Below are 24,627 nucleotides of genomic sequence, written 5' to 3'. Positions count from 1 at the left end.
CTTTCCTGCTATTTTGTATATCTGCCCAATTTATTTCTGCTTGGCCCTAAAGATTTTCTTCTTAAAAGTAGCATCACATCAGGCATATGAATACACCTGAACATTTAAAAAATAGTCACCTGTTGTACTCCAAGTATGCATTTAGTGGTATCTGATCCTTTTACTGTAATCTCGTAACTAAACAGACAGAAAGGACCAGGAGTTTCTTTCTAGTCTCCAAGCTTAGAAATACTTTTTAAAGTTTACGTAGCTTTTTTCCAAACAAGATAAAAATGCATTCGAAGTATGAGAGCTAACAAACTGAGCTTGAATCGCTCACGATAATGCAGAAGAGAGAGATTCATAGCTCAGTTTACAAGAAGCTTTGTAACTTTCTGGAGCTTGGCATCTGGAGCTGCCAAGAAACGTGGAAGTAACTCCTGTTGGGTCTGTCTTGTTCACTGGTGTATCTTAGGAACTATAACAGTGCCAATCACAGGAACGCCCCCCCCACCCCCAAATCAAGTTAGTAGTTCTAATAATCTTAAACTAATGTAATTAACCAAAAAGTTGCAGATTCCATTTGTCAGAATGATTGAAAGAGCCAACATGTTAACCTGAAAAGGAATTTTAAGCAAAACTTAGCATGGCTAGCTAGAATGGGTTCTCTGAGAGCTGACCTGATTTAAATGAAAGGGACTGTTGTTTCAGTTTGCTTTAATGCATTGTAACTTCATGTAAGATAATTGGGCATCCTGTATGATACAGGCCGCAGGAATGCACCAGTGCTAGAGTTCATTGGTCTGCTGCAGCAAGGGTGGGCGCACACTTTGCTCCCAGAGCAGGGGTCTTCCTAGGTGAATGTGGGTGGAATGATTCTAAGAACTGAGGAGGAGACCACTATGGGCTGGGTCCTGTCGTGGGGCGGGTTGTTTGGTAATTGGGTGCCTCGATATCTTGCTCAAGGCAGGAGGAGTGAAGCAGAGCTGGGCATCATCAGTCAGCAGTCATCGCTCAGAAAAGGGCCGTTCTAGTCCTTTGGCCATTCTGCTGTAGCCTTGGGCAAAACTCCATTTCCTGCTTGCCTTTTCTACTGGCCTTGCCACTAATTTCTGAGGGATATCAGAGATTGATTATCAGTGGGGTTTATTTTCACTTTCTCAGGCCTTCTTTTTGGCTAGATTCAGCCCCGGGGGACATTGTTCTGTGAAATCCAGCTCTCCTCTGTGCTGGGATTCTGCTGACCAGGAGACTGTTCAGAAAGCCTCAGTTACTGTTAACCGAAGTCAGTATTTTATGAATACTTTCTGTTGTAAGGTTAGTTATTGAGCCCTCTGAAGCTTAAGTGGCTGTGCACTGGAAGAGTCAGGGGATGGCATCTGAGTGCTAGCGCACTGGCAAATGCTGAGAGATTGTTAACCGTTTGTAATCCAAGCACCAGGGTCCCAAGTGTGGTTTGGGCATAGACAAACTATCCTAGGTTTGACATCATAGTGGCTGTTTGTCTTGTTTACTGTGTTTAGTTGGCTATTTGAAAGAATTGCTTAGTACTTGAGTACCCAAGAACTAGAGTGAGCTGAGTTGCACCCAAAAGAATGGCTACAATTTCAACAGTTGGCCTATTTGCAAATTTTAGTGAACCTCTGAGCAAATTGTAGCCAACTTCTGAGCAAATTGTAGCCAGGAATAAGACTCATGCAAGGAGTGACTCGGGGTGCAAAGAGCAATATTATGGTTATCGTTGTTAGAAACAGTAAGTGTCTGTTAACAATTCAGAAGTTTAAAGCAGCAGAGAGGAAGGGAAAGAACTAAAAAAACAGAGCATGCAGATTAAAGCCTGACAATCTTTGGTTCTAATTATTTAGATTTTGTTCTGAGGGTGGAAGCTGTCTCTCTCAGGCCACTTGATCTAAAGGTCTCAGGCAGAAGTTTTCTCATTTTGAGATTGTCTTCTTGACGATTCTTAGGAATCCTCAATTTGGGGTCTCTAGCTGGACAGCCTTCTAGTAATTTGAGGAAGTGGTCTGTCATTGTTATTGAGAGCTGTGGATCCAAGAAGTTTTACTGCAGAACATGGCAAGGCCATTTCCACGGGAGCTCAAGTGCAGTCTTTCCCTAATGTTGCTTCAGAAATAGCCAAACACTTAATCTGAGAGCATGTAGAGCTGGTTAAGTATCTGGCAAGGGAAGATAGTTGTTTACATCAGTGATAAGGTTGAACAGCTCTGGAAAATTATTATGTTAACCAGAATTATTACATCACATAATTTCTTTTTATGTGATGGAAATAATTAAGATATAGTCTCTAAGCAACTTTGAAGTTTATAGTACACTGTGCTGTGCATAGATCTCCAGGATTTTTTTTATATGCTGGTTGCAAGTTTTACCCTTAAACAATACCTGCCCAGTCCCTGAGCCCCTGGTAACCACTCTTCTGCTTTCTCTATTTACACATGTAAGAGACTGCACATGTAAGTGATATTCTCTGTCTGATTTATCTCACCTAGCAGTGTCTGGAGAAGGCAATGGCACCCCACTCCAGTACTCTTGCCTGGCAAATCCCATGGATGGAGGAGCCTGGTAGGCTGCAGTCCATGGGGTCGCTAGGAGTCAGACACGACTGAGCAACTTCACTTTCACTTTTCACTTTCATGCATTGGAGAGGGAAATGGCAACCCACTCCAGCGTTCTTGCCTGGAGAATCTCAGGGACGGGGGAGCCTGGTGGGCTGCCGTCTCTGGGGTAGCACAGAGTTGGACATAACTGAAACGACTTAGCAGCAGCAGCAGCAGCAGCATAGTGTCTTCAAGATCCACACGTAATCCGAGTTATCACAAGTGGCAGGATTTCTTTCTTTCTCGTGGCTGAATAACATTGATCCTTTTTAGGTGGCCCATTACCTGTCTTCACTGGATGCTTGTAAAATCTGCCACTTGTCTCCACTTTTCTGAAATACCTAAATATCATGTCGATGTGGGTGGGCTTTCATTCATTTGTGATGGGAACTCATTGAACCCTTGCAGTGTTACAAATCCTGTCCTTCAGTTGCCGAGTTTTCTTGAATTACTTTGTAAGTTTTCTGCCTCTCTTTTCTGTTCTTTTTTTCTGAAACTCCTAATTATTTAGATTCCCTGGACTGGTTCTCTGATTTCTGTTTTTCTTTCGCATTTCTCTGTTTTACTGCTGTTTCTTAGGCTCTCTCCTCAGTTTATCTTCTGCCTAGCCAGCTCTGCTTCCAGAGGGATATTGTCCTCTCAGGTCTCAGCTTTGAGGATTTGACTCTGAAAATCCAGTTGGTGCTCAGCTTTCTATCAGCTTGTTCTGTTTTTTTGGATCCTTGTCATCCTTTACTGTTTGTCCACTTTCGTTTTAGTTTCCAAACTTCTGTGCCATCTTCTCTCCCATTTTTCTTCCTTATAAGTTTGTGCCTTTTCCATAGTTTTAGTAGGGCGCAGGAGGGGAGTCAAGTTTGATATGTGTGTTCAGTACTCTATTTTACCAAAACACTGCTCATTTTTGTAAGCACTCCTTTGCAGCCATTAACTTACCCGCCTCCCCCCCCCCCCAATCTGTTAAAGGCGAGTGTTCATCATGGCTGTACCCTCCTCTTTTTGGTCATGTCACATGACACACCTTCTCTAGCTTTGTTTGCTTATCTTTAAATGTAATAATGTTTTCTTGTCATCCTCATTTGTTTTGTACATTCCTTGAGGTGAGGCACGCATACTCTGCACCCTTTGGAGACAGCTGACATGAAAGTTCTGCTCCCACCCCGCCTCTGAAAGCAGGCAGACCTCAGGGCTGTCCGCGTGTTTCCATGATTTTATGCAGCTGCTGCTCATCTTTGCTCTTCTCCAAGCAGCCAGCCAGTATTTTTGTTCATGCTGTTCCTCCTTCCTGGGGTGTCTCATGTAACTACTCATTTCTTTCCCCAACCCCTCTTTCCTTTCCTGACAAGCTTCTTTAGTCTTAAGACCTTCTGGTTAAGTATACTCTTGCAGAAGCTTTCCTTCACCCCTTCAGGTGTAGCTGAACATCCCCTGTGTTTCTAGTACCGTGTGTAGAGCCCTGCACTGCAACTATTATTGACAGTCTGACTACTACGACCAGATTGTGGCTCCTTTTCCTCTCTAGTGTGCCTTTGTGGTTAGAGAAGTGTGCCCCGCACATCACCAAGTACTGTTATGTTATGATGGTAATTAGGTGAGTTTTAAGAGGTTGTTGCCTTTTTGATAATCACATATCTTTTAAGGTTTGTTTTTTTTTTTTTTAATTCTCCCATTTACCTTTCTTTCTGATAACTTTTTTAAAAGATAAAACATGTAACTACTTGGGGTGAGGGAGAGAACTGATTGCAGATTCAAAATTTTTAGTTCATTTTGAAGAAGTTTTCACAACGCGGTTTTTAAAGACAAGAAAGTCCAGAGGTGGTTGTTAAGGGGGTGAATGAGTTAGTCTTTGTTTTTTTTTCCTTCCCCGCTGCTCATTCTCTCCACAGAGGGCTCTAGTTTAGAAGTCATCCTCAGCAGTAGATATAACAACCGGTTACACTCCTGGGTTGACCATCTGTGTAAATTAGTACCTTGCACATGAACTGTCTCATCCCTGGTGGATTTATTCTGACCCCAATTTCATTTTGTTTCTGTGTCACTCTCTTTAATGCCCCCTTTAAGTTTTCAGACATCATTCCGACTTGGTGAACATTAAGTACAGATATTCTTAATGTATTTTTAATATAATGTGTACCCATTTGTGTGCTTTGCTAGAAAGTACTTGTAGATCTGATTGTCATAAAACAAATCTCTTTTCAGAAAAATAATGTCATTGGGATTTGTTTTTGTAACTAAAGGTGTAAATATGTAAGCAAAGATAAAGCCAAGCAAACTTAATAATTTAAAATAATAAAGTGTTAAATAAAATTAATTAATTTTCTAAGGAGTTACCCTTTTGTTCAGTCAAACCTTCAGTCTTTTCACCAGCTCTATCACCCTACCCTTTCTTTTAGTATTTGACCTCATTTCCAACATCAGAAAAATATGAAAGCCATCAGAATGAGAACTCCCTGGCTTTTGCCTCTGAACCCACCCCTCTGCCCCTGTGTCCTCCTTGGTCTTCCTGTTGGTGATACGATGGAGAAGCATTTGACCTCGCTTGCAGTCTAGTTCCTCCCCTCCCCCCCACTGCACCCCCAGCATTTCAGTCTCTGCTTTTCTCGTTTTCCCCTCTCATTTCCTTTTCTCTGGGTTCTTCCTCTCAGTACTTAACATACTCGAGTCTCTGGCATCTTAAAACATGTTTAATCTTGTGTACTACTCCAGCTGCTGCCTTATTTTATCACCTTCAAAGAATCACCTACGTCTCAGTTGACTTAATGCCCAAGTCATTGCTCAGCCTTCTGCAGTGTAGACTCTGCTGCTGCGTCACCACAGCTATTTTTGCCTAGTCCAGCATCCCTCGGTGACTTCATCATTGCTAAATTCAGTGGATGCTGCTCAGTCCTCACCTTACTAGGCTTCTCTGCAGCTTTGAATACTGTTTACTCTTCTGCCCGTTTCTGAAATTCTTTTTCTTGCCGTTCCTAGTCTCTGATCTCCCCTCATGTACTCTCCTGACTTGGATGATGGTATCTTCAGTTTTCTCTGGTTGGGTCTGTTCAGCTTGCCCTACCCACGTAGGTGTCTCACAAGTACCAGATTCAGCCTGCATGCTTCGGAGCGCTCATCTTCCTGTTGCCTCTGACCTCCTGTGAATGCTGCTGTTAGCCTGTTCCCTGAGGCGGGAGCCATCATCTGTGAGGTCTCCTCCTTTCTCACCCCCAGGATTCTATCCTGGAGGCTGCGGTGCTGCTTACGCAGCTCTAGTCGTCTCCTCTGTGGCAGCCAGCATCACCTCTCACCTGAGTCATTCTGACACTGTTGACTTAACTGATCTCTCAGCCTCCTGTCCTTCTCCCCCCCACCCGCTGCCCGAATACACACCTCCCTAGCATTCAAAAAAGGTAGGCAAAGATGTTTTCCCCAAAGGAGGATTGCTATTCTCCTGTTTAAAAATCTTAAATGGAGCACCTCTTCTTGTTCTTGGAGTAAAAAGACTCGTATGATCAGGTTCCTAATTATATCCCCAGCTTCATCTCCGGTTATTTAATGTGACTGTTTTTCAAATGCTTTTCCCTCCCTTCAGATGATAAGGCACACTGTGTTTCCCCCTTAACATGCACAGCACGGTTCTCAGAATGTGATCTGGGAAGCCCTAGGTGTCCCCAAAATCCTTTCAGAGGATCTGCATGGCCAACACTGTTTTCATAACAGTGCTGTATTCTGTGCTTTTCCTCACTCTGATTCTCACGAGTGTACAGTGGCTTTTTCTCAAAGGTGACGAGGCAGGTGATGATGCTGTTGCTCTGGTGGCTAGTGGGTATGTGCTTTTGTAGGCTGTGTTTTTAACAGTTCCCATTTTTAAATTCTAAGAGGGTTAATATTGATAGAACCTCTTCAGGGTCTTCAGTGACACCCAAGAGAGAAAAAGGGTCCCGAGTCCAGAAGGTCTGAGGACTGTCTTTCAGGCCTTGGTTAGTTGGGATTTCCTGTGAGGAGACTTGGCTTGGGTCTCCATAGCGTGACTTTTGGGTCACCTCTGCAGGTTGTGCCTTAGCACATATCCTGTGGTGGGTCGGTTAGTTACCTCTCACCGCTGGTACACAGAAAGCTCCACCATGGAGGTGGGAACCCCAGTCAGTCCCCAGTTTTGGAGACTGTGAGTGCTAAGCAAACACAAGGTGAGTGAATCTCTTTGAAGGTATTTGGGGATATGAACTTATAACATGTTTAAAATCATAACCATTTTGTACTTCATGAGAGATGCATTCATTTCTTAACTTTTTTGACCCCTTAATATCTGAGTGGGTTTTAAGAAAGCAAGTTTTACTTTATATGCATTGTGTACATGTCCACACATGTACACATACACACACACACGTAAGCGTATACATATTAAAGCAGAAAGAACCTTACTTGTTGGAAGTCAGGAGCTTCATTTTGGAATCTTTTTTTTCTTCTGTGCAAATAAGCATAGACCCTTGGACAGGTCTTTTTATTCCTTTGAATATAACTTCCCTCATCAAATAATGTAATTGTGCTGGATTATCTAAAAAGTTTTTCCCATGTGAAATTATGTGATTATATATGAAGAGTGTCAAAGTGTATGTGATTCCTATTTCTTTATATATATTAAAATGCATGTACATTTAGATTTATTTATATATTAAAATTACTTTGTTTTCACAGGAAGGATGATAAAGACTATGCTTTAAAACAAATAGAAGGAACTGGGATCTCTATGTCGGCATGTAGAGAAATAGCAGTAAGTGAAGCTCTTTTTTATCATTATTATCAACTGACATATGCATATCAATTATAAAAGTCACTGAATTGTATTAGTCACACACATTAATTGAAAGTTGAGAAGTATTTTTCATATCAACTATTTATAGAAAAGTGTAAAGATGGTATGTAGTTCTAGCAAAAATTGCTGTATAAATTAATTGATTGGGGATTAAGTCTCAGTTGTTTATATAAATATATATATATTTTTTCCCAAAAATGTCACTAAATAGATAAGGATCCAGTTATTCTTATTTCATTGTGTGTAATAAAAGTATTTGTTATATGTTAATTCACATAAAATTCATGTTTCTATTTTAATAAGATGAAATTATTGACATTACTTATGAACTTAAAATGAGATTATTTGATTTTCATTGTTTCTGTCTGTTCTTTTGCGTATGTAAAATTATATACCCCCTTTTTTGGAAGCATATCATTGCCATATGGTAATTAAAATCTCATTTTGATTCCAAAGGAAAATATTCTTGATGTTAATGCATTACCAAATAATTATTCATACATTTAAAATGAGATTTTACTTCAGTTTTTACTATTGGGAAACTATGGGTCCAGACTTATCTTTTCAGTCTCTAGTCAGAATATTCTAAAATATGTATTATAATAGTCTTCACTTTTATTGCTTTCAGCCCTCTTTCTACAGATATAGGCTGTTATGGCCTGGAGGTATTAATTTAAATAATTTTACTCATTTAACAGCTTCTATACCATTGGGTTTTCAACTAATAGTCAATTATTTTGTGTCATGTTGACAGCAACTAGACCAAGGTAAAGTATAGAAACTTAGAAAAGTCAAGAACCCTGGCCTTAAGTGTTTACACACTGATGAGAAAGGACACTCATAACTCTTATAGGAACAATATAACAGGCACTATGATAGAAGTGACTGGGAAAAGGGTATATATACATAACTAGAGAATCGAGGAGGGTTTCAGATTTTGGAGGCCATGTAAGTATTATCCCCACAAGGAAAGAATAGGAGTGAGATGGAGGGCTTCTTAACCAAAGGTATGCTGTAATGAAAACTGTATTTCATTTCATTGATAAAATTCTTATACTCTTGAATCTTGAGGTAAGATACCTGTTCATTAACTGTCAGTTCTGCAACTTCTACTATTCTCAGTGTTCCAGTCAGTTGTAAAGAATTAAAATCCATTGCAATATGGTGAGTGGTGTTGGACGTCAGGATAGTGATGACCTTCACAGGGGCAGAGAGGGAGCAGAAGGACAGACAAGGGAGCTTTCAGGATGCTAGTGATGTTCTGTTTCTTGGTTTTGCCCTGGGTCTGGTCATGCGGGTTTTGCATGTGAAAACTCACTGAGCTGTGCATTTACCATTCATGTGCTTTCCTCTGTCTTTATTATTCGTCAACAAAAAGTTTTTAAATCAACACTCCATTCATTTCAGAAACATTCTTAGTTTTTTATCTGTGTTGATAACTGTAAATGCAGTTAAGCACAATAAGGAATACTCCTTATTTTTATTGTACTTGATCGTGGTTCTTCTACCTAAGGTGAGCAGAAATTTTTAATTTTGATGATGTCTCATTTGCTAGTTTTTTCCTTTTATGACTTGTTTTCTGTGTCTGGCTGAAGAAATCTTCATCTGTTTGCTGATTGTGAAGATATTTCCCTTTGTTTTCTTCTAAAGCCTTGCAATTTTAGCTTTTATTGTAAGTCTGTGATCTGTTCACTTCATTTCTATTTGTAGTCTGATGTAATGCTTGAATGTCTCCTCCCCTCTCTCCCTGTGAATGTACAATTGTAGCCTCATTTTTTGAAAAGACTCTTTCCCATTGAATTCCTTTGGCATATTTGTAAAAAATGAAATGACTGTAAGTGTTGGACTATTTCTGGGCTCTGTTCAGTTCCATTGATCTCTTTGTCTCTCCATGGCTGATTCCAGATCACTCTGCATCACACACATCAAGACTTGAAGTGAGGTGGTATAATGCCACCAGCTTTATTCTTTTGATTCAGGATTGTTTGGGCTATTTTAGGTTCTCCGAATTAGCATATACATTGTTGAACTGGCTAGTCATCTTTATTTCTAAAAAATGCCTGCTGAGATTATGGTTTACATGAGTTCAGGGAGAACTGATATCTTAATAATACTGAAATTTCCAAGCCATGAATCTTAAGAAGGTGTATTTTCCATTTTTAAGGTTTTTAAAAATTTTCTGTCAACAATGTTTTATAGTTTTTTAGTGTAGAGGCTTTACATAGTTATTGAATTCATTCCTAAGGATTTTATGTTTTCTGTACTATATATGTATTTAAAAATATTTTCTACCTCTTTGCTTCTGTACTTAGAATTGATTTTTCAAATGTTATAAATTTTTAAAATCAAATTTATTTAGATTTATCTGATTTACCCACTTAGGTATATCTCTTCTGAGTATTTCCTTCATCCTTTTTGTATATATAATTTTGTTTATTTACTTTTGGTTGTGCTGGGTCTTCGTTGCTGCGTGGACTTTTTCTCTAGTTGTGGTATATGGGCTTCTCACTTCAGTGGCTTCTCTTGTTGTGCAGCACAGGCTCTAGGGCACACAGGCTTCAGTAGGTGTATCATGCGGCCTCAATAGTTGTGTCTCTCGGGCTCTAGAGCACAGGCTCCGTAGTTGTGGTGCACGAGTTTAATTGCTCTGCGGCATGTGGGATCTTCCCAGGCCAGGGATCAAACCCATGTCTCCTGCATTGGTAGGCGGGTTCTTTACCACCGAGTCACAAAGAAAGCCCTAAAATGCTATATATTATATAAATTATATTTCTGAATTCACTGGTAGGTTTGGTGATATCTTGGAATCTCCTACATAAATAATTATGTCATCTATAAATAGGAATAGTTTTACTTCTTTCTGTCTATATGCTTTTATTTTTTTCCTTTCCTGTTGCATTGGCTAGAACCTCTCAGAAGATGTTGAATAGTGGTAAGAGCCAGCATCTTACTACTTGTTCCCAGTCTTGGGGGAAAGTGTTTTCAGTGTTTCACCATCAAGTTAAATGCTAGCTATAGGCTTTTTATAGATATCATCAGCCAAGCTTTAGAAGTTCCCTTCTTTTTTTCTTTTTGTAAATGGTAATGAATTTTGTCAAATGCTTTTTTCCTGCATGTCCTGAAATGACTGTATGGTTCTTCTCTTACTGTTATATTGGCTGACTACATTGATTACTTTCGTAATATTTATCCAATTTTACAGTTTTGAAATAACCCCTGCTTGATTATATATATCACTTGATTTGATTTACCAGTGTGCTGTTAAGGAGTGTTAGGTCTTCTGAAGAATGTTAGTCTCTGATGATTGTTCTTCTACTGCCTTTGTCTTCGGTATTGAAGTGGTGCTGTCCTCACAGAGCAAGTCAGGCAGCCTTTCTTCATCCTCTGTATTCTGATAGTTTCCGTGCAGTTAGCAGTTATTTTTCCTTAGATGCTTGACAAAATTCACAAACCATATATCTTTACATTTAGTATTTTGTGTTTAAGTTGTATTTTTTATGTAATTTTTTATTTTGTTAAAGTTATTGAATTTACTGGCACAAGGTTAAGAATATCCTCTTACTGTCTTTCATAAATGTAGCTTCTATAGTGGTGTCCCTGTTTCATTGTGGACTTGGTAATTTGTGTTCTCTGTGTCATTGATTTTTCCTCTTAAACTTTATTATTTCTTTTGGCCTGCCTTTCTTATCTTCTTAAGGTGGACCATTAGGTCATTGATTTTTTAAAAAACTATTGTTTTCTAATAAGGTGATTAAGACTATAAATTTGCCCCTAAGCTATGTTTTTCTTCATTTTTTCTTGACAAATTTTGTCACATTGTATTATGATCATCACTTAGTACAATTTCCATTTTCTTTGTGAGTTTTTTCTTTTATTCATGGGTTATTTAGAAATATATGGTTTAATTTTTAAATATGTGAGGCTTTCCAGATAGTTTATTTGTTGATGACTAGTCTTTTCCCCCACTACTGGTCTCCTTGTTCCTCTCGTAGCTCACCGCCTCACAGGGTTGCAGAGGGTGGTTCAGACCCTACCCAGATTACCCAGGCTCTTATCTTAGCTTTGGACTTCCCTGATAGCTCAGTTGGTAAAGAATCCGCCTGTAATGCAGGAGACCTGGGTTCAGTCCTTGGGTTGGGAAGATCCACTGAAGAAGGGTTTGGATACCCACTCCAGTATTCCGGCCTGGAGAATTCCATGGACTGTACAGTCCATGGGGTCGCAAAGAGTTGGACACAACTGAGAGACTTTCACTTCATTTGTTACCCTGGCTTTACCACTTACCTGGCTTGTAGGACCCAAAGCAGGTTACCTGACTTCCCTGTTTTAGTTTCCTCTTTGTAAAATGAGAGCAGTGGTATCTCATAGGGTTTCTGTGCATGAGGAGCATTGGTCACTTCTTAGGGCACGGTGAGCTCTGGGTAGCTGTTGGCTCTTCAGTAGATGCCAGTCATCACTACAGCAGCCACAGCACGCAGATGGCCTGCCCACTTAAATTTATCTGCTGCCAGAGGACTTCTGTGAAAGGTCTCAGCACATTTTATATCCTGGGATCTTGTGTAGCACCTACCACAGGGCCTGGTGTGTGGCAGGTGTTGGGTAAATGAGCCCTGCTAAATGGAGTGCAGCTCCCTGGAAGTGCGTGAGTGTAAATATTTACTTAGAGGCAGCTCCTCACAGACTCAGCTCCAGCCAGCTCCAATCCCTCAGTGACCCAGCTCCCAGGAGAGCGTGTTGTACGTACTCAGTAGTAATAGCTATTTACTGTACTAGTTTGCCACAACAGAATGCTGCAGACTGGGGGACTTCAACAACAGAACCTTATTTTCTTAGTGGTGGAGGGTGCCTGCAGAATTGGCTTCTTGTGAGACCTCTCCTTGGTTTGCAAATGGCCACCCTCTTGTGGCCTCTTCACGAGGTCATCTCTTTCTGCATTCTGATCTCCTTTTCTTATAAGGTCACCATTCTGATTCGATTAGGGCCCATCCTACTGACCTCGTTTTACCTTAATTGCCTCTTTAAGGGTCTTATCTCCAAATAAAGTCATTCTGAGGGCCCGGGGATTAGGGCTTCAACACAAGAATTTGCAGACACAAACTCAGTTAAGTCTTTAACACTTTTATTACTACTATAATAATGATACTTACTCACTAGTAAAATCATTGCCCTCAAAGACTTAATATTTGACCAATCAGATGGATTTTCTTAAAAATAGAAGTGAATTGATTTTTTTGATGAAAGCACTGTTCAGAAGCCAAAGGGTGTGTTGACGATGCCTTTAGCTGATATATTTTGTTTATTCATGAATTCAGTTACTCATATATTCATATATTCACCAGGTGTTTAATGAGTACCTTTCAAGTACCAGGCAGTGTGCTTGAAACTAGCAGTCCCGTGATAATCAAAACACAGTGCCTGCCACTGTCCAGTTCAAGCGTAGTATATATTTAAAATATCTGTGTCTCTGGATGAAGGAGGATTACTGCCTCTGGGGGCTAGGTCTTAGGAGGTGTTGGTATTAGACCACAGAGTGTTGGATTTGTATTTTAGAAATTAATTAATTAACTTTGAAAGCATTTAAATCCTGATTCTAACCACTACTTATGAATGTGACCTTGAGCAAATTATTTAATCTCCTTACACCACCATTTCCTCTTTGTAAAACAGGAGCAGTATAAATATTTCATAGGGTAATTCATGATAGAGTGAGATAGTGCATGCCACATACTTAGTCCCATTCTTGGCACCTGAGAAGAGCTCAGTAAAATGGTTGCTGCTGTTTTCTTTTTAGTACAGGAACTCAACCTCATCTCAGCGGTGAGATTCAGGCGACACCTAAGAATAACCTACTTATATGTAGGTTTGTAATAATTTGAGAGAGCTTTTGCCAAAGCTTTGGAGTTTGTTTGTTATAATTTCCACCCTGCTGGTTTCCAGAGAGGATTTGAAATAGCTGCCCAGCTGAGAAGTGTGTTCCAGTTGTGAGGTAATGGAGAAAACTCTGACCCAGAACTGAGATGAACTTAGCGCTAGGTCCCCTCTTCCAGCCAGCTGACTGGTCCCTAGTGACCTCAAAGTCCCGGCTTTCCTGTATCAGATTCTTGGCCTTGTTTGTTAATTAGCAAGTAGTTTTAGATATTGGCCTTAAGTTTCAGAGAATTTGTATTTAATCTCTAGAGTTTCATAAGTTTGAAGTTTTGTTCTAAAAGTAGAAATATATAACTTGAATTTAATCTTGTTCCTAAATAGAATAATCATCATTTTCCAAAGAATAATTGTTCATTTAAATGACTTTGTATATAGTCCATTCATAGTCTGTCTTTTGTGAATTCATTTCAGAGCCCCTGATACATTATTAACATTACATTTACTTGATACCTGTTTTGGTGACAGTATTCTTATAGAACATATTGAAGTCCTAAGTTCTAAGACCTTAACTTTCTCACAGATCTGTCATGTCTTTGGAACACATTTGCAGGGCATGGTGTAATCATTTCTACCTGATAAAGACAGAATATCACGCTTCATGAGAAGTTTTTTCTTATTGTTGCTGTTTTGTTTTTACTTGGTGGAGGGGGAATGCTGATGGTTTATTAGGGCCACTTGGGTTGCTAAATGGAGATAAAATAAGGAGATAAAAGGTTTTAAATAGAAGAATGTTCTTCTAGGATATGACAAGGGTTAATAAGCCCTTGAAAGTGTGTTCTACTTGGTTGTTTCTGTTTGTATAAGCTCTTTATTATTTTATGAAATGTTTATAAAATTTTAATCAACTTTGTAATGTAAATAGGTACTGTATCTCACAGAATTACAGATCTTAATTCTCATCTGGTATTCAGTGGTGATGAATGTTGTTTTGTTGTATTTTCTAATGTTGCTGTTACAGTTGTCCCTTGGTATCCATGGATTCAACAAACTGCAAATAGGAAATATTTGGGGGAAGAAATTTCCAGAAAGTTCCAAAAAGCAAAATTTGAATCTACCATGCTCCAGCAACTATTTGTGTAGTGTTTATATTGTGTTAGATATTTTAAGTAATCTAAAGATGATTTTAAGTATATGGGAGGATGTACATAGGTTATATGCAGATATTGTACCATTCTACGTAAGGAACTTGAGCACTGGGGGATTTGGGTACCCATGTGGGGTGGGGTATTGGGATGTCCTGGAATCAGACCTCCTCTGATATTGAGGGACAACTATAGTTAGTTTTTCAAAGAATTACAAACTACAGATTTAAGTGTATTGTTGTGTGATGTCAAAACATAGACAACTAGTGGAATGGGAGAAAATATTTGTAAATCATATGCTGCTAAAGGATTAATGTCTACACTATATAAAGAAATTCAACTCACACTGTTCTCCATAGTGGCTGTACTAGTTTGCATTCCCACCAACAGTGTAAGAGGGTTTCCTTTTCTCCACACCCTCTCCAGCATTTATTGCTTGTAGACTTTTGGATAGCAGCCATTCTGACTGGTGTGAAATGGTACCTCATTGTGGTTTTGATTTGCATTTCTCTGATAATAAGTGACGTTGAGCATCTTTTCATGTGTTTGTTAGCCATCTGTATGTCTTCTTTGGAGAAATGTCCATTTAGTTCTTTGGCCCATTTTTTGATTGGGTCGTTTATTTTTCTGAAATTGAGATGCAGGAGTTGCTTGTATATTTTTTGAGATTAGTTGTTTGTCAGTTGCTTCATTTGCTATTATTTTCTCCCATCCTGAAGGCTGTCTTTTCACCTTGCTTATAGTTTCCTTTATTGTGCAGAAGCTTTTAATTTTAATTAGGTCCCATTTGTTTATTTTTGCTTTTATTTCCAGTATTCTGGGAGGTGGGTCATAGAGGATCCTGCTGTGATTTATGTCGGAGAGTGTTTTGCCTATGTTCTCCTCTAGGAATTTTATAGTTTCTGGTCTTACATTTAGATCCTTAATCCATTTTGAGTTTATTTTTGTGAATGGTGTTAGAAAGTGTTCTAGTTTCATTCTTTTACAAGAATGAATAGAACTGCCTTATGACCCAGCAATCCCACTTCTGGGCATACACACCTAGGAAACCAGAATTGAAAGAGACACGTGTACCCCAGTGTTCATCGCAACACTGTTTATAATGGCCAGGACATGGAAGCAACCTAGATGTCCATCAGCAGATGAATGGATAAGAAAGCTGTGGTACATATACACAAAGGAGTATTACTCAGCCATTAAAAAGAATACATTTGAATCAGTTCTAATAAGATGGATGAAACTGGAGCCTATTTATACAGAGTGAAGTAAGCCAGAAAGAAAAACACCAATACAGTATGCTGCTGCTGCTAAGTCGCTTCAGTTGTGTCCGACTCTGTGCGACTCCATAGACGGCAGCCCACCAGGCTCCCCCATCCCTGGGATTCTCCAGGCAAGAACACTGGAGTGGGTTGCCATTTCCTTCTCCAATGCATGAAAGTGAAAAGTGAAAGTGAAGTCGCTCAGTCGTGTCCGATTTTTAGCGACCCCATGGACTGCAGCCCACCAGGCTGCTCTGTCCATGGAATTTTCCTGGCAAGAGTACTGGAGTGGGGTGCCATTGCCTTCTCCACCAATACAGTATACTAACGCATATATATGGAATTTAGAAAGAAGGCAACGATAACCCTGTATGCGAGACAGCAAAAGAGACACAGATGTATAGAATAGTCTTGGACTCTGTGGGAAAGGGAGAGGGTGGGATGATTTGGGAGAATGGCATTGAAACATGTATAATATCATATGAGAAACGAATCTCCGGTCCAGGTTCGATGCAGGATACAGGATGCTTGGGGCTAGTCCACTGGGATGACCCAGAGGGATGGTACGGGGAGGGAGGTGGGAGGGGGGTTCAGGATGGGGAACATGTGTACACTTATGGTGGATTCATGTTGATGTATGGCAAAACCAATACAATATTGTAAAGTAGTTAGCCTCCAATTAAAATAAATTTAAATTAAAAATACAACTCAATAACAACATCAAAAAACCCAGTTCAAATATACACAGTGGACTTGAATAGACATTTATGAAAAAGACTTGAATAGACATTTCTCCAAAGAAGATATACCAATAAGCTCATGAAAAGATACTTAACACCATGAGTCATTCGGGAGTGCAAATCAAAGCCACAGCAGATACCATATCATACCTATTAGGACGTGGCTATTATAAAAAATTTTAGAAGGTAAATAAACGTTGATGACATTGCTGATGGGAATGTAAACGGTGAAACTACTGTCAAAACCAGTTTGGTGGTTCCTGGAAAAGTTGAACATAGAGTCATCATATGATCTCGCCATTCCCCTCCTAGGTATTTACTCATAGAACTGAAAGGAGGAATTTGAGTACTCATACACCAGTGTTCATAGCAGCATTATTCACAGTAGCCAAAATGTGGAAATAACCAGTGACTGTTAGCTGATGAATGAATAAGCAAAATGTGTATATATGGAATGGAATGTACTCAGCCATAAAAAGCAATGAAATTTTGGTATATGTTACACCATGGATAAACCTTAAAGACTAAGTTATGCTTAGTGAAATAAGCCAGACACAAAAGGATGAATACTGAGTGATTCTGCTTATGTGAGTCACCTAGAACAGGCAAATTCATAGAGACAGAAAGTAGAATAGAGGTTACCAGGGGCTCACAGGGAGAGAAAAGTGGGGAGTTATCGTTTAACAGGTACAGAATTTCTGTTTGGGATGATAAAACAGTTCTAAAATGGATGGTGGGGATGGCTGCATAGCATTGTGAGTGTGCTTATGCTACTGAATTATACCCTTAAAAATGGTTAAAATAGTAATTTCTTTAAAATTTACTTATTTAAAAAATGTTTACAACATCTTTTAACATTATATTTATTTTTAATTGAAGGATAATTGCTTTACACCATTATGTTGGTTTCTGCCATACATCAACGTGAATCAACCATAGGTATCCATATGCTCCCTTCCTCTTGAACCCAACTCCTACCCCGTCCCACCCCACTAGGTTATCAGGGAGCACCAGGTTGAATTCCCTGTGTTGTATAGCAGCTTCTCATTAGCTATCTATTTTACATATGGTAACGTATATATTTCAGTCCTGCTGTTTCAATTCGCCCACCCTCTCCTGCCCCCAGTGTGTCCATAAATCTGTTCTCTATGTCTGAGTCTATTCCTGCCCTGCAGATAGGTTCATCAGTAGCATAAAATGGTAATTTTTACATTGTATGTATTTTACCATAATAAAAACATTAAAGAAGGAAGCTGACTGAACAATAACAACAAAACTGACAGATTTACACAATTATATCTTTTCAGTATCTTTTGCCCACAGATTTGTATTCATTTGTATGGGCATCTCAAAATTGTATGGGTATTTATTAGATTTTTAGGATTGAGTACTATTGGGTTTGTATTGCCTTTGAGTTACAAACAGTGTGGGGTTTTTCATGTTACTTTTATGACAGAGATTTTTAATGACTCCCCTTTGTTTTGCAGCTACTTCGAGAACTTAAGCACCCAAATGTCATCTCTCTTCAAAAGGTGTTTCTGTCTCATGCAGACAGGAAAGTGTGGCTTCTGTTTGACTATGCCGAACATGACCTCTGGGTAAGGCGCGCCATGATGGATGTGGGCCATGGTTTCAGTCGGGTATCAACAGGACTAACTGGAGACAATTTGGGGAGCTCGTTGTAGTATTAGAGTTATTATTTTAAGATAAAAGGGATCTCAGAATGTGGTTGAGAAAATATGAAGACTAGAGTATTGCTTTGTATTTTTACTTTTGTTCTTATCAGTTTGACATGCTGCAGAGAACAAAAGAATCTGAAGAGTATAAACAGCTCTTCAATATTGTTTCCTAGCTGTGGATTTTGACAACATAAAAAAAAGTGATAACTGTTTTGTTGTAAGATTTAAAAGCAGCGTATTTCCTTTTCTGCAGCAAAGAGAATCTAAGATGAGAAGGTGATAATACCTTGTGTAGGGACCTACGTATGTTGTATTTATTTGGAGAACTAGATTGAGATTTGGGCTTCCCTTGTGGCTCAGCTGGTAAAGAATCTACCTGCAATGCAGGAGACCTGAGTTTGATCCCTGGGTTGGAAAGATCCCCTGACGAAGGGGAAGGCTACCCACTCCAGTATTCTGGCCTGGAAAATTCCATGGACTAGATAGATAGATAGATAGATATAGTCCTTGGGTCTCAAAGAGTCGCACACAATTGAGCAACTTAGATTCACTCACTCAGATTGAGATTTAGTGGGCCTATTTGTCATATGACATAGGGCAAATCTCTTAATGACTCTGAAGGGGTAGCTTCCCCCATCTGTAAAATATAATACTTTTACTGCTCTTTTTTGCAAGTAAATAATATCCAGTATTGTGTTGTTAATTAATTAACAACTACTTCACTATTGTGAAATATATTTTTCTGCTATTTAATACGTAATAAGGTCTTTAAATATTTTGCTATGTTTTACATCTCGTCTATACTTACTGAATTAACATGGCTGTGTGTTTATTGAACTAAATAAAAAGAGAAAATATATGCAAGGGATTGCAGTATCCTGGCTCAATTTCAGAATCTTCAAAATATATCTTTTCATTCAGCTGTAGTTCATAAATGAAAGTACGATAAAGCTAGCACAAATCCCAGTAAAACTGTGTAAAAGGAAATTCACCTTCTGACAATAGTGAAAGTTTCAAACTCTTTTGCTAATTTCCGGATGAATCCTCATTTCCATCATTTTAACTTTAACAGACTCCAGAAATTGAAACTTATTTTGGTTTCATATGTTTTTAGATTTATTTTTTTAAAAAAGTTTTTTCGTATTGTTTGTAGATTGCTATTTAACATGACTAAATGTGATTTGATTCCATTTATTTTTATATAAGTTACCTGGAAAGCACTATTTTCAAACAAAATAGATTTTCCCTCTTTTAAGAGACTATTGCCCAAGGTTTGTGATAGTTTTTGTTGGCTTCTGTTATTGTGAAAGAAATCTAATCAAATCAAATTTGGATTCTGTTAATAAAAGTTCATTAAATTGGAGTGGCCAGTATTGAACACTTATCATATTCAAATGTAATATAAAATCAAATTATATAATCCAAATTTATGAGAAAATTTCCAGGCTAGTTGATTAGCATGATATGTAATAAGACATAGTTGAGCATAGGAGATAGTATTGTATTCAACATGGTTTCTAGCAAAACTGGTATGTAATATTTAATTTTATGTGTAGGTATAATAATCCTACTGTAATAAACTAAGCTGCATGTAATGTGTGTATATGGAGAAAGAAATGGCAACCCACTCTAGTATTCTTGCCTGGGGAATCCCAGGGTCAGAGGAGCCTGGCTGCCATCTATGGGGTCGCACAGAGTCAGACACGACTGACGCGACTTAGCAGCACAGCAGAATGTGTGCATAGAGTCACCACTGGCTTTGTCAACTCATTTAAGCCAAATAAGCACTTCTGGTGCTCATTTTAATAAAAACCAAATGATGATTCAGTTTACTAAAACTACTCTTTATCCATTTTATTTTCTTATTTTAATTGGAATATTAAATTAGCTGGGGTAAGGCAGCAAAGGGGAAAAAGAATAACAAGTCATTTTAAAAAATTACTTAGGTGTTGGTGAAATCTTATGGTATGCATATTACATATTTGTTATATAGCCCAGGAATAAAAGTGAAGGTAAGAAATTTCTCCACTTTAGTTTTGGTAGCTATAAAATATTGGTAAAAAAGTAATTTGTAATACCTTAATGAAAATACTGCCTAAAGAAACGTATACAGCATCAACCGATTATCTTACCTCCCCTGCGTGTTTGTTCCTTTCATTCTTACTGTGGTAGGTTTTGATTTTCTTTTTTTAATGTATTTTAATTTTTTTTTTTAAAGCTCTGAGAGCTGCTGGTTCTTCTTAAGGTGATGTGACTTGATTGTCATTTCTTTGGATAGGTGACAAAACAGTCTAGATTATTAAGACTTACTATAGCTCTGTTTTATTTGCCTGTTCTTAAGTACTTCAAAAAAATGACTGAGAAGAAAATTAAAATAATATCATGCTGCTACTAAAGGATAGATTAATCATGCTAAATTGATTAATCATGCTACATACTACATTAATCATACTACATACTACTAAAGGCACTAACTGATACCCTTTACCTTCCCAAATACAGGCCTTTGCTCTATATTTTTTCTTTGGAAAATAAAACTCCTTCACTCATTAGTCATTAGTTATTTCTTACCCATTTTCTACTTCTATATCTTAAGAAAATGAAAAGGTTACGTTATACTGTTAAATAATAGCTATACTGTTAAAAGCTATACTATTAAAATAATCACTCCTGTTTTAATTATTTTTACTAAATTCAAGAATACACCTAATATGCAGTCAGATACTGGCCAGGAATCTGCTCTTGTGCGTGTTACATTCAGGCCTGTGCCCAGTGGTATGCACAGCAGAGTTGGCTGCAGCCGATTTCTAGATTTTCTTGCAGTTTGAGTGCTTTCATTACAATGAAGACATCTGTCGAGAGTTTGAAACATTGGATCTTGTTTCTGTTGAGGTACATTTATTTGTAAAATGATTTTTCTATTTATAAAGTGGCATTTTGTTTACTGGATGTCCACTAACATTATACCTAGAAAGCTTTGCTGGATGTTTCAAGGCTGTTTTTTACCCCCTCGTCTGAAGCATTCATATTTCTAAATATTATATATGACCAGAGATATGTACTGGTTATTTACATATTATTCCTTTGTGCTTCTGTATACTTAATTGAAATATTTTTCCATCTGCTTTCTTTATAAACCAGTTGTGATAAATAGGTACCACACCTATGTTATGTCAACCAGCCAAAACTCTCTGTTCTTTTTTTTCTTTCTTTCATTTAATACACATTTTATTCACTGCCGAGTAACAGATATTTGTTTCTCGAAATTTTTCACTAGATAAACAGGTCAAGTAACTGTGAAAGTAATTTTTTAATTATACTTTAAAAATAAAATCACATTACTTTCTACTTCTTTGTTGTCATTTATTTTCTGAGGCCCTATCCCATGCTCAGGAAATGACATTTTAGCTGTAGTTATTTAAGGTTATTTATGCTATCCAGCAGAATGTGAAATGATATTTTCAGTATCTTTGGAAATCCCTGAGTGGTTGTTTTTTTTTTTCTTTTTTTCAGTTAGTAAAATATTATTTATCAAACTGTCTTTCCTCTTTTCTTTTTTAAGCTTCTGGTGATATTTTTCTTTCTTTCAGCATATAATCAAGTTTCACAGAGCTTCTAAAGCAAACAAGAAGCCAGTTCAGTTACCTCGGGGGATGGTGAAGTCACTATTATATCAGATTCTAGATGGGATCCACTACCTGCATGCTAACTGGGTGTTGCACAGGGATTTGGTAAGTTGAAATGTAGTTAGGTGTAAGCTAGAAAGATGCGCTTAAGAGTTGGGCGATGCATCTAGATGTTAGTGCTGTACAGGCGTGCAGACCTTACAGGGGAAGCAGGAATGCCACGGTCTCAAAACTAGCCCAGCCTTGTGCTTCTGTGTGATGGCTCCTGCTTCGGGACATACATTAGCTGGTGCTTAAGAGGTGAAAGAGGCCACACTGGTTTTGCTAAGCTTTTAAGTCTGTAAATAAAGCATTGGCTTGCTTTACATTGATTATTAGATGCCAGACAAACTCTGGAAGTTGGTGTATTTATGAATAACTTGAAAATACAACCTTTGGAGCCTACTGCATATTAAATTGAATATTAGAAGAGGAGTGTTCAACTACTTATTTTTTGAACCCCACTATATTAGTAGAAGTCTCTCAGCCAATAGCCTTTATTAATCATGATTGAATATATTATTAAGAAGCCTTGCCATATTAAGGTACACTAAATTCTTAAGACTTCAGAAATTGACTTTATTTTTATTTTACATCACAGAATAGTGTATGCCCTTAAAAAAATGTATAGCATTAAATTGTTGATTAAATTGTGCTTGTTCATGAAAGCTTTATGTATTTAATTCATTTAAATTTCAGATTCCTGTTTACCCCTTTCATATTGCATAATTACACTGTGCTTTTATTCTTTTCTTTGTAAATGTAGTGACTCTAGTGAGGTTTGTAGCAGTGCCTTCATTTCAAGCAGTTATAGACACAGTGCTGGAAGCTATGGCATGGTCTCTGATCACATGTGTACATAGGCGAAGTCTCCATCCTGATAAGGTGGAGCCGCTCTGCCCTCACGTGCGTGCTCTTTGCCGGGTGCTCTGTGTTTAATGCATTCGTCTCTGTCTTCAGTCAGGTGTTTTAGCTTCTGGTTCTTTCATCTGTCTTCAGTAAATCTCCTTGAAATACATTTGGTGGCAGTTATTTTACCTCCAGTTCTCAAGCCTAGAAAAAGCATTTACAGTAGGACCAGTAACACATCAGAAGTTTGGTTGAAATAACTTTTTCTCTTACGCAAACTTTATTTTTAATAGAATTAGGATATTTACAAGCAGTGAATTTACAGAACATAAATGTGAAAAATCGTTTGTCTCTTTATGAAAATGAAAATAAATTTCAGCTTTTAGAAGAGTCAGCTTAGGGGAAAACTGTTACTACTTTTGAGCTCCTGGCATTTTTCATGATTTTAAAAGAATAGAATCTGGTTAAAGGGTATTTTTCTCATGTAGAGTTAATTATGCTAAGATAATGTTGTATTTTTAATTTAAATATTTTCTCATCACTAAAATATTAGTTCATTAGATGAACACAAACTGATTTTTAAACCAGTATTTAATCTTTATATTAATATGTAATATACCTCCTCTGTCCATGGAATTCTCTATGCAAGAATCTAATGTATAATGTACCTTCTCTGTTCATGGGATTCTCCAGGCAAGAACACTGGAGTGGGTTGCCATTCCCTTCTCCAGGGTATTTTCGCAATCCAGGGATCAAACCTGGGTCTCCTGCATTGGCAGGTGGATTCTTTACCATCTGAGCCACCAGGGAAGCCCCAAAATATACCTGAACTGCTTACATTAGCGTTAACTACACTATGAAATAATGAAAGTAATGAAAATAGTTTTGAAGTCTGATTTCTTTGGGGAGAGTTCTTTCTGTTGACACAGCCTGAACAGTTGTTGGCATAGAGACACTGTCAAGCAGGTCATTTCAGAAGTCTGTATTGGTGGTGCCCTGGGAGACAGGGGGCGTGGAGCACTGTACCCAGGTGCAGGTAACAAAGGAACGCACTGTCTGCAGCTGACTTAAAAATAATAATGAAACAAACTAAAAGTAGTGACACTTTATTATTACCAGATACTGGCAATTCTGAACAGTATCGGGGTAAAATATTCCTGTTCACCGAAGCAAATCCCTCCTGGTGCTGTACCCCTCTTGCTAGGCCACTGCCATCTGTTTAGAAGTGTGTTCAGGCACAACCTTCTCTAAACTGTAATCGATTATTTGCTGCTGCCTCCTTTGACTTTCTCGTCTGAAGCATGCTTTCCTGTAATGTCTATGCTTGGCTTCTTAGTGCTCTTTCCAAACGCCTGACCCTTCTGTGCATCGCAGGCCCACTGAACCATTCTCTCATTGAAGTGATAAACTCCTCCCCTAGGCTGGATCTTACTGGTTCAGGTCCCTGCCTCTTGAATTATTCTTCAGTTCTTGAAGGAAAGATTCATAATTATGGTTTTTATTAAAATTGTGCCTACCTTCCTGCCAACTGAAAATCAAATTTTGGAGTTTGATAGTATATAATTTTTCAACTACAGCTACACAAGATATTCATATATGTAGTATTAAAAGTATTTACTCTGAAAACTATTCTTTAGAAGCTGTATGACATGACCTTTTTTAAAAAATCTTACCTCAAGCAATTATTATTATTTGCAGCATAATTACTAGTTAATTATGTTCTTTGCTCCTTTTCAGTCAGGTTTAGACAAAATGAGGTGATACCAACCTTAGCCGATCTGCGTAGATTTCTAATGTTAAGAATTGCATCAGTTGGTTTAGGTGCTGACTTGCCACATGAAGCTTCATATCAAGGTAGAAAATTAACATAGACCTCCTAAAAACACCATTTGAAAATAGTCCAGAGTGTTACTGAAGCTTTTGCTTAATAAAATTGGCTTTATTGTTAATAGAAATACTGATTTCAGTTGATAGAGTTATGGAGTTCTTTGGTTGATATGTATAGTTAACTTTACCATTTAATAAATAAAAGTTAATTTTGTCAC

The 24,627-nt window shown here is 38.1% G+C and overlaps 1 protein-coding gene across 2 annotated transcripts in view; it reads left to right on the top strand.

Annotated features, from left to right (window-relative positions):
• The window catches only part of CDK8 (cyclin dependent kinase 8), a 75,400-nt gene that overhangs the window by 16,474 nt on the left and 34,299 nt on the right, over positions 1-24,627 (top strand). For both annotated transcript variants that reach the window (XM_068984316.1, XM_068984315.1), the window contains exons 2-4: positions 7,263-7,338; positions 17,877-17,987; positions 21,659-21,799. In XM_068984316.1, the coding sequence (XP_068840417.1) occupies positions 7,263-7,338; positions 17,877-17,987; positions 21,659-21,799 (328 nt within the window). The remainder of the gene's footprint in view (positions 1-7,262; positions 7,339-17,876; positions 17,988-21,658; positions 21,800-24,627) is intronic.

Source organism: Capricornis sumatraensis, chromosome 12 (assembly GCF_032405125.1).
Source record: "Capricornis sumatraensis isolate serow.1 chromosome 12, serow.2, whole genome shotgun sequence".
Taxonomy (NCBI): Eukaryota; Metazoa; Chordata; class Mammalia; order Artiodactyla; family Bovidae; genus Capricornis; species Capricornis sumatraensis.
This window is presented reverse-complemented; position numbering and strand designations above follow the sequence as displayed.